The sequence below is a fragment of the Panulirus ornatus genome, chromosome 6 (genome assembly GCF_036320965.1).
Source record: "Panulirus ornatus isolate Po-2019 chromosome 6, ASM3632096v1, whole genome shotgun sequence".
NCBI lineage: Eukaryota > Metazoa > Arthropoda > Malacostraca > Decapoda > Palinuridae > Panulirus > Panulirus ornatus.
Genome location: NC_092229.1, coordinates 19,985,976 through 20,002,890, shown reverse-complemented (window position 1 = coordinate 20,002,890; position 16,915 = coordinate 19,985,976). Strand labels below are relative to the sequence as shown.

The following is a 16,915-nucleotide window of genomic DNA, read 5'->3' as shown; positions in this document are numbered from 1 at the left end:
GCGTGTGTGGGCGTTTGTGTATATGCATGTGTATGTGGGTGGGTTGGGCCATTTTTTTTGTCTGTTTCTTTGTGCTACCTCAAAGACGCGGGAGACAGCAATTAAGTATAATAAATAAAATAAATCATATTTTCTATTTCTTATTATACTTTGTCGGTCTCCCACGTTAGCGAGGTAGCACAAGGAAACAAACGAAAGAATGGCCCAACCCACCCACATACACATGTATATACATAAACGCCCACACATGCACACATACATACCTATACATTTCAATATATACATACATATACATACACAGACATATACATATGTACATTTTTTAATCATACTTTGTTGCTGTCTCCTGCGTTAGCAAAGTAGCGCAAGAAAACAGACGAAAGAATGGCCCAACCTACCCACATACATACATATATACATACACATCCACACATGCACATATACATACCTATACATTTCAACTATATATATATATATATATATATATAACATATATATAATATATATATATATATATATATATATATATATATATATATATATATATATATATATATATATATAATAAAAAAATATATATATATATATATTTTTTTTTCTTTGTCGCTGTCTCCCGCGTTTGCGAGGTAGCGCTAGGAAACAGACGAAAGAAATGGCCCAACCCACCCCCATACACATGTATATACATACGTCCACACACGCAAATATACATACCTACACAGCTTTCCATGGTTTACCCCAGACGCTTCACATGCCCTGATTCAATCCACTGACAGCACGTCAACCCCGGTATACCACATCGATCCAATTCACTCTATTCCTTGCCCTCCTTTCACCCTCCTGCATGTTCAGGCCCCGATCACACAAAATCTTTTTCACTCCATCTTTCCACCTCCAATTTGGTCTCCCACTTCTCCTCGTTCCCTCCACCTCCGACACATATATCCTCTTGGTCAATCTTTCCTCACTCATTCTCTCCATGTGCCCAAACCATTTCAAAACACCCTCTTCTGCTCTCTCAACCACGCTCTTTTTATTTCCACACATCTCTCTTACCCTTACGTTACTTACTCGATCAAACCACCTCACACCACACATTGTCCTCAAACATCTCATTTCCAGCACATCCATCCTCCTGCGCACAACTCTATCCATAGCCCACGCCTCGCAACCATACAACATTGTTGGAACCACTATTCCTTCAAACATACCCATTTTTGCTTTCCGAGATAATGTTCTCGACTTCCACACATTCTTCAAGGCTCCCAGGATTTTCGCCCCCTCAAATTACAGTGGTATAAGTTCCAACAATGTTGTATGGTTGCGAGGCGTGGGCTATGGATAGAGTTGTGCGCAGGAGGATGGATGTGCTGGAAATGAGATGTTTGAGGACAATGTGTGGTGTGAGGTGGTTTGATCGAGTAAGTAATGTAAGGGTAAGAGAGATGTGTGGAAATAAAAAGAGCGTGGTTGAGAGAGCAGAAGAGGGTGTTTTGAAATGGTTTGGGCACATGGAGAGAATGAGTGAGGAAAGATTGACCAAGAGGATATATGTGTCGGAGGTGGAGGGAACGAGGAGAAGTGGGAGACCAAATTGGAGGTGGAAAGATGGAGTGAAAAAGATTTTGAGTGATAGGGGACTGAACATGCAGGAGGGTGAAAGGCGGGCAAGGAATAGAGTGAATTGGATCGGTGTGGTGTACCGGGGTTGGCGTGCTGTCAGTGTATTGAATCAGGGCATGTGAAGCGTCTGGGGTAAACCATGGGAAGCTGTGTGGGGCCTGGATATGGAAAGGGAGCTGTGGTTTCGGGCATTATTGCATGACAGCTAGAGACTGAGTGTGAACGAATGAGGCCTTTGTTGTCTTTTCCCAGCGCTACCCCGCACACATGAGGGGGGAGGGGGATGGTATTCCATGTGTGGCGAGGCGGCGGTGGGAGTGAATAAAGGCAGACAGTGTGAATTTTGTGCATGGGTATATATGTATGTGTCTGTGTGTGTATATATGTGTGTACATTGAGATGTATAGGTATGTATATTTGCGTGTGTGGACGTGTGTGTATATCCATGTGTATGGGGGTGGGTTGGGCCATTTCTTTCTTCTGTTTCCTTGCGCTACCTCGCAAACGCGGGAGACAGCGACAAAGCAAAATAAATAAATAAATAAATAAATATGCGAGGTAGCGCAAGGAAACAGACGAAAGAAATGGCCCAACCCCCCCCCCCCATACACATGTATATACATACGTCCACACACGCAAATATACATACCTACACAGCTTTCCATGGTTTACCCCAGACGCTTCACATGCCCTGCTTCAATCCACTGACAGCACGTCAACCCCGGTATACCACATCGCTCCAATTCACTCTATTCCTTGCCCTCCTTTCACCCTCCTGCATGTTCAGGCCCCGATCACACAAAATCTTTTTCACTCCATCTTTCCACCTCCAATTTGGTCTCCCTCTTCTTGTTCCCTCCACCTCCGACACATATATCCTCTTGGTCAATCTTTCCTCACTCATCCTCTCCATGTGCCCAAACCACTTCAAAACACCCTCTTCTGCTCTCTCAACCACGCTCTTTTTATTTCCACACATCTCTCTTACCCTTACGTTACTCACTCGATCAAACCACCTCACACCACACATTGTCCTCAAACATCTCATTTCCAGCACATCCATTCTCCTGTGCACAACTCTATCCATAGCCCACGCCTCGCAACCATACAACATTGTTGGAACCACTATTCCTTCAAACATACCCATTTTTGCTTTCCGAGATAATGTTCTCGACTTCCACACATTCTTCAAGGCCCCCAGAATTTTCGCCCCCTCCCCCACCCTATGATCCACTTCCGCTTCCATGGTTCCATCCGCTGCCAGATCCACTCCCAGATATCTAAAACACTTCACTTCCTCCAGTTTTTCTCCATTCAAACTCACCTCCCAATTGACTTGACCCTCAACCCTACTGTACCTAATAACCTTGCTCTTATTCACATTTACACAGACATATCCATGTACATAATTCATACTTGCAGCCTTTATTCATTCCCGTCATCACCATGCCACACATGCAATGACACCCCCTTCCCCTGCACATGTGTGAGGTAGTGCTCGGAAAAGACAACAAAGGCCACATTCGTTCACACTCACTCTAGCTGTCATGTATAATACACCGAAACCACAGCTCCCTTTCCACATCCAGGCCCCACAAAACTTTCCATGGTTTACCCCAGACGCTTCACATGCCCAGGTTCAATCCACTGACAGCACGTCGACCCTAGTATACCACAACGTTCTGATTCACTCTATTCCTTGCACGCCTTTCACCCTCCTGTATGCTCAGGCCCCAATCGCTAAAAATCTTTTTCACTCCATCCTTCCACCTCCATTTTTTCCCACTTCTCATTCCCGCCACCTCTGACACATATATCCTCTTTGTCGGTCTTTCTTCACTCATTCTCTCCATGTGACCTAACCATTTCAATACACCCTCTTCTGCTCTCTCAACCACATTCTTATTATTACCACACATCTCTCTTACCCTTTCATTACTTACTCGATCAAACCACCTCACACCACATCCTGTCCTCAAACATCTCAATTCCGACACATCCACCCTCCTCTGCATAACCCTATCTATAGCCCATGCCTCACACCCATATAACATTGTTGGAACCACTATTCCTTCAAACATACCCATTTTTGCTCTCCAAGAAAACATTCTTGCCTTCCACACATTCTTCAATGCTCCCAGAAACTTCACCCCCTCCCCCACCCTATGACTCACTTCTGCTTCCATGGTTCCATCCATTGCTACATCCATTCCCAGATATCTAAAACACTTCACTTCCTTCAGTTTTTCTCCATTCAAACATACCTCACAGTTTACTTGTCCCTGAATCCTACTGAACCTAATAACCTTCCTCTCATTCACATTTACTCTCAGCTTTCTTCTTTCACACACGTCATCAAACTCTGTCGCCAACTTCTGCAGTTTCTCACCTGAATCAGCCACCAGCACTGTATTGTCAGGGAACAACTGACTCACTTCTCAAGCCCTCTCATTGACAGCAGACTGCATACTTTCCCCTCTCTCCAAAGTTCTGGCATTCACCTCCCTAACAACCCCATCCATAATCAAATTAAAAACCATGGAGACATCATGCACCCCTGCCACAAACAGACATTCACTGGGAACCAATCACTTTCTTCCTACTCATAACACCTGCCTTACATCCTCGATAAAAACTTTTCACTACTTCTAGCAATTACCTCCCACACCAAATATTCTTCATACCTTCCACAGAGTATCTCTATCAACTCTACCATATACCTTCTCCAGATCCATAGATACTACATACAAATCCATCTGTTTTTCTAAGTATTTCTCATGTATATTCTTCAAAGCAAACACCTGATCCACACATCCTCTACAACTTCTGAAACCACACTGCTCTTCCCCAATCTGATGCTCTGTACATGCCTTTACCCTCTCAATCAATATTCATTTATTTATTTTGCTTTGGCGCTGTCTCCCGCGTTATCAAGGTAGCGCAAGGAAACAGACGAAAGAATGGCCCAACCCATCCACATACACATGTATATACACACACGACCACACATGCAAATATACATACCTATACATCTCAGTGTACACATATATATACACACACAGACATATACATATATACACATGTACATAATTCATACTGTCTGCCTTTATTTATTCCCATTGCCACCTCACCACACACAGAATAACAACCCCCTCCCCCCTCATGTGTGCGAGGTAGCGCTAGGAAAAGACAACAAAGGCCCCATTCGTTCACACTCAGTCTCTAGCTGTCATGTAATAATGTGATAATCAATACCCTCCCATATAATTTCCCAGGAATACTCAAACTTATACCTCTGTAATTTGAGCACTCACCTTTATCCTCTTTGCCTTTGTACAATGGCACTATGCATGCATTTCGCCAATCCTCAGGCACTTCACCATGAACCATACATACTTTGAATATCCTCACCAACCAGTTAACAACATAGTCAACCCCCTTTTTTAATAAATTCCACTGCATTATCATCCAAACCTGCTGCCTTGCTGGCTTTCACCTTCTGCAAAGCTTTCACTACCTCTTCTCTGTTTACCAAATCATTCTACCTGACCCTATCACTTCACACACCACCTCGACCAAAACACCCTATATCTACCACAGTATCATCAAACACATTCAACAAACCTTCAAAATACTCACTCCATCTCCTTCTCACATCACCACTACTTGTTATTACCTCCCCATTTAACCCCTTCACTGATGTTCCCATTTGTTCTCTTGTCTTACGCACTTTATTTGCCTCCTTCCAAAACATCTTTTTATCCTCCCTAAAATTTAATGATACTCTCTCACCCCAACTCTCATTTGCCCTCTTTTTCAAATCTTGCACCTTTCTTTTGACCTCTTGCCCCTTTCTTTTATACATCTCCCAGTCATTTGCTCTACTTCCCTGCAAAGATTATCCAAACGCCTCTCTCTTCTCTTTCACTAGCAATCTTACTTCTTCATCCCACCACTCGCTACCCTTTCTAATCTGTCCACCTCCCACCTTTCTCATGCCACAGGCATCTTTTGCGCAAGCCATCACTGATTCCCATTCCTCCCCCACTCCCCTTACATCATTTGCTCTCACCTTCTTCCATTCTGCACTCAATCTCTCATGGTGCTTCCTCACATATGTCTCCTTTCCAAGCTCACTTACTCTCACCACTCTTTGCATCCCAACATTCTCTATTCTTTTCTGAAAACCTTTACAAATCTTCACCTTCACCTCCACAAGATAATGATCAGACATACCTCCAGTTGCCCCTCTCAGCACATTAACATCCAAAAGTCTCTCTTTCATGAGCCTATCAATCAACACGTAATCCAATAACGCTCTCCAGCTATCTCTCCTACTTACATATGTATCTTTATGTTTATCTCTCTTTTAAAACCAGGTATTCTCAATCACCAGTCCTTTTTGAGCACACAAATCTACAAGCTCTTCACCATTTCCATCGACAACACTGAACACCCCATGTACATCAATTATACCCTCAACTGCCACATTACTCACCTTTGCATTCAAATCACCCATCACTATAACCCGGTCTAATTCATCAAAGCTGCTAACACACTCACTCAGCTGCTCCCAAAACACTTGCCTCTCATGATCTTTCTTCTCATGACCACGTGCATAGGCACCAATAATAACCCATCTCTCTCCATCCATTTTCAGTTTTACCCATATCAATCCAGAGTTTACTTTCTTACACTCTATCACATACTCCCAAAACTCCTGCTTCAGGAGTAGTGCTACTCCTTCCTTTGCTCTTGTCCTCTCACCAACCCAGGACTTTACTCCCAAGACATTCCCAAACCACTCTTCCCCTTTACATTTGAGCTTCGTTTCACTCAAGAGCCAAAATATCCAGGTTCCTTTCCTCAAACATACAAACTATCTCTCCTTTTTCTCATCTTGGTTACATCCACACACATTTAGACACCTCAATCTGAGCCTTTGATGAGGATGAGCACTCCCTGCATACAGACATATACATTTCAACGTAAACAGACATACACATACACAGACATATACATATATACACATGTACATATTCATACCTGCTGCCTTCATCCATTCCCACTGCAATCCCGCCATAAATGAAATAGCATCCTCCACCTTCCAGCGGGGTAGTGCCAGGAAAAGACAAAAACAGACACAGTTGTTCACACTTGGTTTCTAGTTATCATGTGTAATGCACCAAAACTACAGCTCCCTTTCCACATCCAGGCCTCACACACCTTTATATAGCTTACCCCAGATGCTTCACATGCCCTGGTTCAATCCACTGACAGCACGTTGACCCCGGTATACCACATCGTTCCAATTCACTCTATTCCTTGCACTCCTTTCACCCTTCTGTATGTACAGGCCCTAATCACTCAAATCTTTTTCACTACATCCATCCACCTCCAATTTGGTCTCCCGCTTATCCTTGTTTCTTCCACCTCTGACACACATATCCTTTTTGTCAACCTTTCTTCACTCGTTCTCTCCATATGCCTAAACCATTTCAACACACCCTCTTCTGCTCTCTCAACCACAATCTTTTTATTTCCACAAAGCTCTCTTACCCTTTCATTACTTATTCGATCAAACCACCTCACACCACATACTGTCCTCAAACATCTCATTTCTAACACATCCACCATTGTCCATACAACCCTATCTATAGCCCATGCCTCGCAACCATATAACATTGTTGGAAATACTATTCCTTCAAATATAACCATTTTAGCTCTCTGAGATAATGTTCTCCACTTTCACACATTCTTCATCGCTCCCACAGCCTTCATCCCCTCCCCCCACCCTGTAACTCACTTCTGCTTCTAAAGTTCCATTCACTGCTAAGTCCACAACCACATATCTAAAACACTTCACTTCCTCTAATTTTCTTCATTCAAACTTATATCCCAACTGACTTGTCCCTCAACCCTGCTGAACCTAATAACCTTGCTCTTAGTCACATTTACTCTCCACTCTCTCCTTTCATGGACTTTTCCAAACTCAGTCACCAATTTCTGCAGTTTCAATTTCAAATCAGCCACCAATGCTGTATCATTGGCGAACAACAAGTGGCTCACTTCCCAGGCTCTCTCATCCCCAACAGACTGCAAACTCGCCCCTCTCTCCAAAACTCTTGCATTTACATCCCTAACTACCTCATCCATAAACAAATTAAACCACCACAGGGACAGCATAAACCCCTGTGGCAATAGACCTTCACTGGGAACCAATCACTCTCCTCTCTTCCTATTCATACACATGCCTTACATCCTTAATAAAAAACTTTTCACTACTTCTATCTGTCTATATCTCTAATGCCTGTTCCCTCCTGGAACACCATCAAGGAGGTGACCATGGTAAAAGTCTTCATAACCAGTGAACTCCAGTGCTGATTCTTTACCTTTAGTGCCTCACCCTTAACAGGCCAGTGGCAGAGGGCAACTCTAGCACAAATGTACGCTGATTTTAAGATTCTGATTGCAAGACAGTATATGGATATGGAAAAACTAAGGCTAGTTACAAATGGAAGATACATGAAAGTTTGATAAATAACCCAGCCTTTCAACTAACAAAGGATCTAAATAGCATTTCTCATACATAATTCCTACCAGCTCTACAAAAAATTACAGTAAAAATATCAACAGTTGTATTATGAGAGCTACTTTTGAAAAATGGACATCTTATGTTGCTTTGATAAATATGACTGATTCAGTTTTCAAAAAGTTTATATACATACCTTTCACTGGGCACTGTTCCTTCTGAAATAACTGCAACAGCTCTGGCCACAAACTCTGGGGTACTTGAGCGCTCACAGTGAACCAGATGGGTCATCACAGGTGGATTATTAAGCATCTATAAAAAAAAAAAAAAAAGGACTTCAAAAAAAATCCACAAACAAAAATCATTTTACATATACTTTTCATGTACTAGTTAAAGTTGGTCTGATGAAGTTGGTCTCAGTGATGGTGAAAAAAAGCCTCAATGTAAATACATTATCATCTATAAGGAGATAAGCAACAGGAACCTAAGTAAGAAAATACTTTGGTGTTAACATCATCCCTAAGCTGCTGCTGGAATCCCATGTTAGGATAACAGTAAAATAGACAAACCTACAGGTGGCAAATATTATAATAGAATTCAAGTATAGTACAGGTAAAGAATTACTCAGCAAGCTGCTCATGTTCTACTAGAAAGAATATGCTTCTCAAGTCCAGTAATAAAAAACTGAGAGTTCTGGAGAAGGGCATCAAGGATGGTGCCAGAATTAGGAGAGCTGAGTTAAAGGGTATGGCTATGGGCTTTGAGTTGTTCACTATAGAAAAGAGTAAGGGATCACTTGATCACAACCTTTAAGTTTTAAAAACAGATCCATGATGTGGACAGTGAGCAGCTCTTTTGACAGATGTAAGGATAGAGCAAACAAAGAAAACATGAAATTAAGCAAAAAACTTGCTAAAAAAGATACAAAAAGTACCTTATATCATGCAAGCAGTGGATGAATGGAACAGAATGACTGAGGACACAGCCGATGCAGACAGCATGCATATATCTAAGAATTTATACAACAGTAGAGAATGTTCGACAGATGGAAGAACCCCATTACTATAAACCTCCCTTCCTATACAGTGCAAATAGGAGTGGAAGCAGGAAAATGTCATACCTATCTATAAGGAAAAAGGCAGGGAGGAGGCACTGAACAAAAGATCAGTCTCCCTGATGAGTGAGCTCTGCAGGAAACGATTATCAGGAAATAATGAATGACTTCCCTAAGTGATGGAAACTAAGCACCAGACAACACAGTTGCTGGGAAAGGAGTCAATGCCTGAAGAACATTTTAGATTTTTATGAGATAGTGAGCTCTGTTTGAGAAAAAAGAGAATGCAAGGTAGACTGTTTACATCTAGAATGCAAAAAAGCAGATGGCATTGTACTATGCACATTAAAAAGCTGGATCTTCTAAAAGAAACAAAGAAGATTCTCCTTTGATGGACAGATTACCTTAGTGTGAATGGGAACTAAGAAAGGATGTCTGAGAAGCCTTCTCACCAAGCTACAGAGAACTGTTCTGGGACCACTGCTTTTCTTGATCTATGTGAATGAATAGCCAGGACTGGACTCCTACCTGAATATGTTTGCAGATGATGCCAAAGTCAAAAGGTGGTAAAAAACAAGAGGGATTACATCAACTTAAAAGGGGACCTATACAAACAGCAAAGTGAGCTTGATGCAAGGCTGATGAAATTCAATCTGAGTAAACATAAAGTAATACGGATGGGACATAGTGAAAGAAGGCCTCAGTATGAGTAAAGAAGAATCTGGAAAGAAAAAAATCCCCAGGAATCTGTAAGTGAGAGGGACTTGCGAGTTAATAGCATCCCTATCCTGTTGCCAGAGTCCCATATTAGTCAAAACGTAAAAGAAGCAATTTTACCATTACGCTCCTGAAAGTCGAACCAAAACTACCAAGAACAGCAGGCGAACAGCGTACCACAGGACCACCAATGAGATAAAACCTACTTCTCCAGAACTGTCTGTTTTTTGGTTCATATATATTGGGTACATTTCAGCTTCAAGAAGAATTTTGAGATAATTTCCATGACTATTTCAAGTATAAAAGCACTTCATTATATCATACTTCAATGAGGCAAACTGTCTGTTGGAAAATATCTAAATGGCAATCAAGTATATGGCTAAGGAATAGAAAACTGTTCACATCCTACACTAGGCCAAAACTAGAATAAGCTTCTCAAGCTTGGTCACAAAATTTAAAAAAGCGCAATGAACTTGTACAGATGGTCCATTTAAGGGCTTCAAATATGATATCAAAGCTAAAAGAGCTGACTTACAGCTAAAAATCGTATTTGTCCAGCATGGATGAGAGGATACTGAGGGGTGACATGATCAATCACAACCTTCAAGTTTTAAAACTAGCTTGACGAGAATGATTGTGAATGTTTCTTTGAAAGATGCAGAGACAGATCAACCAGAAGTCATAAGATGAAATACAAAAAGAAACTTCCGAAAAAAGGATACAAAGATGTGTTTTTAAAGACAGGAACATTCGGTAAGAGCACTGTGGAGAAGCCTCTGAAAACACTGACCTAGAGTTGCTTTCTGCCGGTGGGACGTTTACCCAAGATGTTTCACATGCCCTAGTTCAGTCAGTCGACTGACAGCACTTCGACCCTGGTATACCATATCATTCCAATTCACTCTCTTCCTTGCATGCCACTCACCCTCCTGTATGTTCAGACCCCAATCACTCAAAATCAATTGAACTCCATCCTTCCACCTCCAATTTGGTCTACCGCTTCTCCTTGTTCCCTCCACCTCTGACACATATATCATCTTTGTCAACCTTTCCTCACTTATTCTTTCCGTATGCCAAAACCATTTCAACAAACCCTCTTCTACTTTCAACTGCATTCTTTTTATTACCATATATCTCTTATCCTTTCATTACTTACTTGATCAAACCACCTCACACCACACATTGTCCTTAAACATTTTACTTCCAACACATCCATCCTCCTCCGTACAACCTTATCTATAGCCCATGCCTCACAACCATATAATATTGTTGGAATTACTATTCCTTCAAATATGCCCATTTTTGCTCTTCGAGATAACGTTCTCTCCTTCCACACATTCTTCATTGCCTTCAGAACATTCGCTCCCTCTCCCACCCTGTGATTCACTTCTATGTATCGTAGAAGGTGACTAATGGGGGCAAGAGCAAAAGTGTGGAAACCCTCACCTCCTTGTATTTCAATTTCTAAAAGAGACCCCTCACCTCCTTGTATTTCAATTTCTAAAAGAGGAAACAGAAGGAGTCAAGCGGGGAGTCCTCATCCTCCTCAAAGGCTCATATTGGGGTGTCTGAATGTGTGTGGATGCAACAAAGATGAGAAGAAAGGAGACATTAGGTAGTATGTTTGAGGAAAGAAACCCGGATGTTCTGGCTCTGAGTGAAATGAAGCTCAAGGGTAAAGGAAAAGAATGATCTGGAAAAGTGTCGGGAGTAAAGTCATGGGTTAGTGAGAGGATAAGAGCTAAGGTTGGAGTACCACTACTCCTGAAGCAGTTGTGGGAGCGTGTGATAAAGTGTAAAAAAAGTAAATTCTACAATCATGTGGGTAAAAATGAAAGTGGATGGAGAGAGAGGGGTGATCATTGGTGCTTAATCACCTGGTCAGGAGAAGAAAGATCATGAGAGGCAAGTATTTTGGGAGCACCTAAGTGACTGTGTCAGCAGCTTTGGTGCACGTGGTCAGGTAATAGCGATGGAGACTTAAACGCAAAGGTGAGTATAACTGGTTCACATGGGGTATCCAGTGTTGTGAATGGAAACGGTTAAGAGCTTGTGAATTTGTGAGCTGAAAAAAGACTAGTGATTGGGAATACCTAGGTTCAAAAAGAGAGATATACATAAGTATACATATGTGAGTAGGAAAGAGACGGTCAAAGGGCATTATTGGATTACGTGTTAATAGATAGGCTTTTGGTTGTTAATGAAATGAGAGGGGCAGCTGGAGGGATGTCTGACCACTATCTTGTGGAGGTGAAGGTGAAGATTTGTAAAGGTTTTCAAAAAGGAAAAAATGATTGTTGGGAGAAGAGAGTGGTGAGAGTAAGTGAGCTTGGAAAGGACACTTGAGTGAAAAAGTGCCAAGAGAAACTGAGTGTACAATGGCTAAAGGTGAGAGCAAATGATGTGAGGGGAGTGGGTGAGGAATGGGATGTATTTAGGAAAGCAGTGATTGCATGTGCCAAAAAATCATGTGGCATAAGAAAGGTTGGAGGTGGACAGGTTAGAAAGGGTAGAGAGTGGTGGGATGAAGAAGTAAAGCTGTTAGTGAAAGAGAAAAGAGTGGCGTTTGGACGATACTTACAAGGAAGGAGTGAAAATGATGGGGAGAAGTATAAGAGAAAGTGGTAGGTCAAGAAGAAGGTGCAAGGGTTCAAAAAGAGGGCAAATGGGAGTTACAGTGAGAGAGTAATATCAAACTTTAGGGAGAAAAAAAAAAGATGTTTTGGAATGAGGTAAATAATGTGCATAAGACAAGAACAAATGGGAACATCAGCGAAGGGGCAAGGGGTGACATAATAACAAGTAGTGATGAAGTGAAGAGATGGAGTGAGTATTTTGAAGGTTTGCTGAATGTGTTTGATGATAAAGTGGAAGATATAGAGTGTTTAGGCTGGGGTGGAGCGTGAAGTTAGTGACCGAGTTTGGACAATTGTGCAAAAGGATAAAGTTGAGAGTAAATGTGAATAAGAACAAGGTTATTAGGTTCAGTAGTGTTGAGGGACAAGTTGACTATGAAGTAAGTTTCAATGGAGAAAGGTTGGAGGAAGTGAAGCGTTTTTGATATCTGGGAGTGGACTTGGCAATGAATGGAACCATGGAAGTGGAAGTGAGTCATAGGGTGGGGGAGGGGGCAAAGGTTCTGGGAGCGATGAAGAATGTGTGGAAGGAGAGAAAGTTATCTCATTGAGCAATAATGAGTATGTTTAAAGGAATATTAGCTCTGACAATATTAAATGGTTGCGAAGCATGGCCTATAGACAGGGTTGAACAGAGGAGGTTGGATGTGTTGGAAATGAAATGTTTGAGGGCAATGTGTGGTGTGAGGTGGTTTGATTGAATAAGTAATGAAAGGGTAAGAGAGATGTGTGGTAATAAAAAGTGTGGTTGAGAGAGCAGAAGAGGTGTGTTTGGACATATGGAAAGAATGAGAGAGGAAAGGGTGACAAAGAGGATATATGTGTCAGAGGTGAAGGGAACAAAGAAGCAGGAGACCAAATTCGAGGTAGAAAGATGGAGTGAAAAAGATTTTGAGTGATCGTGGCCTGAACATATAGGAGGGTGATAGGCATGCAAGGAATAGAGTGAATTGGAATGATGTGGTATACTGGGGTCGACTTGCTGTCAATGGACTGAACTAGGGCATGTGAAACGTCTGGGGAAAACCATGGAAAGGTCTGTGGGGCCTGGATGTGGATAGGCAGTTGTAGTTTCGGAACATTACATATGACAGCCAGAGACCGAGTGTGAACAAATGTGGCCTTTTTTTGTCTGTTTTCCTGGTGATACCTCAACTACCACATTACTCACCTTCACATTTAAATTACCCATCACTAATACCCAGTCTCATGTACCAAAGCTGCTGACACATTCACTCAGCTGCTCCCAAAACACTTGCCTCTCATGATCTTTTTTCTCATGACCAGGTGCATAATCACCAATAATCACTCACCTCTCTCCATCCACTTTCAGTTTTACCCACATCAATCTAGAATTTACTTTCTTACACTGTCACACACTCCAACAACTCCTGCTTCAGGAGTATTGCTACTCCCTCCTTAGCTCATGTCCTCTCACCAACCCCTGACTTTACTCCCAAGACTTTTCCAAATCATTCTTCCCCTTCACCCTTGAGGTTTCTTTCACGAAGAGCCAGAACATCCAGGTCTCATTCCACTAACATACTACCTATCTCTCCTTATTTTGGTTACATCCACACACATTCAGACCCAATCTGAGCCTTTAAGGAGGATGAGCACTCCCTGCTTGACTCCTGTTTTCTCTTTTAGAAATTTATATACAAGAATGGGAGGGCTTCCAGTCTCGCGCTCTCGCCCCCTTTAGTCGCCTTCTACAACACACAGGGAATACATGGGAAGTATTCTTTCTCCCCTATCCCCAGGAAAAGGATGTATGTAGGAATTCTAAGGGAACAACTTTGTTAAGTATACTAGGAAAAGTGTATGCAAGAAAGTTGACTAATAGAGAGGAAAAAGACTGAATGTAGAATAAGCAAGGGGAAAGCTGGTTTCAGGAAAGGTACAAGGTGTGTGGGTCATATTCATAAAGTAAAAAGTGACTATGTAAAAGCATCTAACAAAAGGCAACAAGTTGCATGCAGCTTCTGCAGATCTGAAGAAAGCATATGACAGAGTTGAGTAGAATGCTTTATGGGATGTAGTAAGGATATATAGGGTAGGATGAACTCTGTTGGAGAGTGTGAAAGTCTTCTACACAGAAGCAAATGCATACATAAGAATGGATGGATAGCTGAGCAAAGCATTTCAGTATACATGTGGGTGTGAGGCAAAAGTGTGATGTCACAAAGGTTTTTTAACATATATATATGGATGAAGTGATAAGAAAGGTGAAAGCAAAACTTGGGAAAGGGGGTGCAGAGATGGAGAGAAGTGGTGAGATATGGTTTCTAGTGACAAGTTTGTTTGTGGATGGTTCAGTGTTGTCTGCTGCAGGTGAAGACGGAGTTGCAGAAAGCTGTAAGTGTGTTTTAAGATGTGTGTAAGCATAGGTAATTGAAGGTAAATGAAAGTAAATTTAGAGTAATGGTGTCTGAAAGAAAACAGAATGAAAGTATAGATTCTGTGAAACCATACAGAGTGAAAGAAAATATACCACAGTGTTATAGATATGGGGGAGACAAACTGGAGATGAAAGCAAAACTAAGGAAAAGGCATGTAAAGATGGAGTGTGGTGGTGAGATATGGTGGATAATGGCAAGCCTGCCTGCAAATGATACTGTGTAGTTTGCTGAAAGTGAGGAGTTGCAAACAGTTGTAAGTGTGTTCTATGATGTGTGTAACTGTAAACAATTGAAGGTAAATGCAAGTAAAAGTAAGGTAATGGCGACTGAAAGGAAACAGTGAAAGTATATATTTTGTAAAACCATACAGAGTGGAAGAAGAAAGTGTACTTAAATAGTGATTTGGATATGGGGAGAGAAAGACTGTAAGAGGTAAAAATTTAAGTATTTGGGAGCTGTCTTAGGTAAATTTGGTGATATGAAAGGAGAGATAAGGGAGAGAGCAGTACAGGGTAGAAGATTCATTGAGTCCCTTAATAATGATGGGCAGATGTGTAAGTATGGATGTGAAGAGAGGATCAAGGGACAGCATAGTCCTCCCAACCCTGACCTATGCAGACAAAACATGGACAGGGAATGAGTCAAAAAGGTCAAGAATCCAGGCTATGGAAATAAGTTATTTGAGAAAAGCATGTGATGTAAATAAATGGAATAAAGAAAGAAATGATGTATGAGAGATGTGGTATAGCAAGAAATGCAGAGAGTTAGTACAAAATTGTGAAGTGGTAGAATGAGTGAAACATATTTCTTTGAAATGCTTTGGGTATGTGAAAAAAATGCAAGCCAGGGAGTGTACAAGAGTGTGTAATAGCATAAATAAGGGGGTTCATGCAAGAGGAAGACCACCTTTGACATGGAAAAATAAGGTGAAGGAATAGGGGGGGGGGGGGGGGGGGGGGGGGGGGGGGAGAGAGAGGTAAAAGAATGGATGGAATCACGCAGGAGGGGGAGGCATGTAAGGTCAGAGATAAGTGGAGACTCTTTTGCCATGTCCACTCCTTGACATGTGTTCCTGGTGGGAAAGGGCATCATATATATATATATATATATATATATATATATATATATATATATATATATATATATATATATATATATGCAAAAGATGCTTGTGGCATGAGAAGAGTGGGAGGTGGGTTGATTAGAAAGGGTAGCGAGTGGTGGGATGAAGAAGTAAGATTATTAGTGAAAGAGAAGAGAGAGGCATTTGGACGATTTTTGCAGGGAAAAAATGCAATTGAGTGGGAGATGTATAAAAGAAAGAGACAGGAGGTCAAGAGAAAGGTGCAAGAGGTGAAAAAGAGGGCAAATGAGAGTTATGGTGAGAGAGTATCATTAAATCTTAGGGAGAATAAAAAGATGTTCTAGGAGGAGGTAAATAAAGTGCATAAGACAAGGGAGCAAATGGGAACTTCAGTGAAGGGCGCAAATGGAGAGGTGATAACAAGTAGCGGTGATGTGAGAAGGAGATGGAGTGAGTATTTTGAAGGTTTGTTGAATGTGTTTGATGATAGAGTGGCAGATATAGGGTGTTTTGGTCGAGGTGGTGTGCAAAGTGAGAGGGTTAGAGAAAATGATTTGGTAAACAGAGAAGAGGTAGTAAAAGCTTTGCCGAAGATGAAAGCCGGCAAGGCAGCAGGTTTGGATGGTATTGCAGTGGAATTTATTAAAAAAGGGGGTGACTGTATTATTGACTGGTTGGTAAGGTTATTTAATGTATGTATGACTCATGGTGAGGTGCCTGAGGATTGGCGGAATGCGTGCATAGTGCCATTGTACAAAGGCAAAGGGGATAAGAGTGAGTGCTCAAATTACAGAGGAATAAGTTTGTTGAGTATTCCTGGTAAATTATATGGGAGGGTATTAATTGAGAGGGTGAAGGCAAGTACAG

At 41.6% G+C, this 16,915-nt stretch overlaps 1 protein-coding gene across 3 annotated transcripts in view; it reads right to left on the bottom strand.

The window, feature by feature from the left end:
* Positions 1-16,915, bottom strand: part of LOC139749114 (protein CIP2A-like) — a 236,984-nt gene that overhangs the window by 89,163 nt on the left and 130,906 nt on the right. For all 3 annotated transcript variants that reach the window (XM_071662706.1, XM_071662705.1, XM_071662704.1), the window contains exon 12: positions 8,352-8,467. In XM_071662706.1, the coding sequence (XP_071518807.1) occupies positions 8,352-8,467 (116 nt within the window). The remainder of the gene's footprint in view (positions 1-8,351; positions 8,468-16,915) is intronic.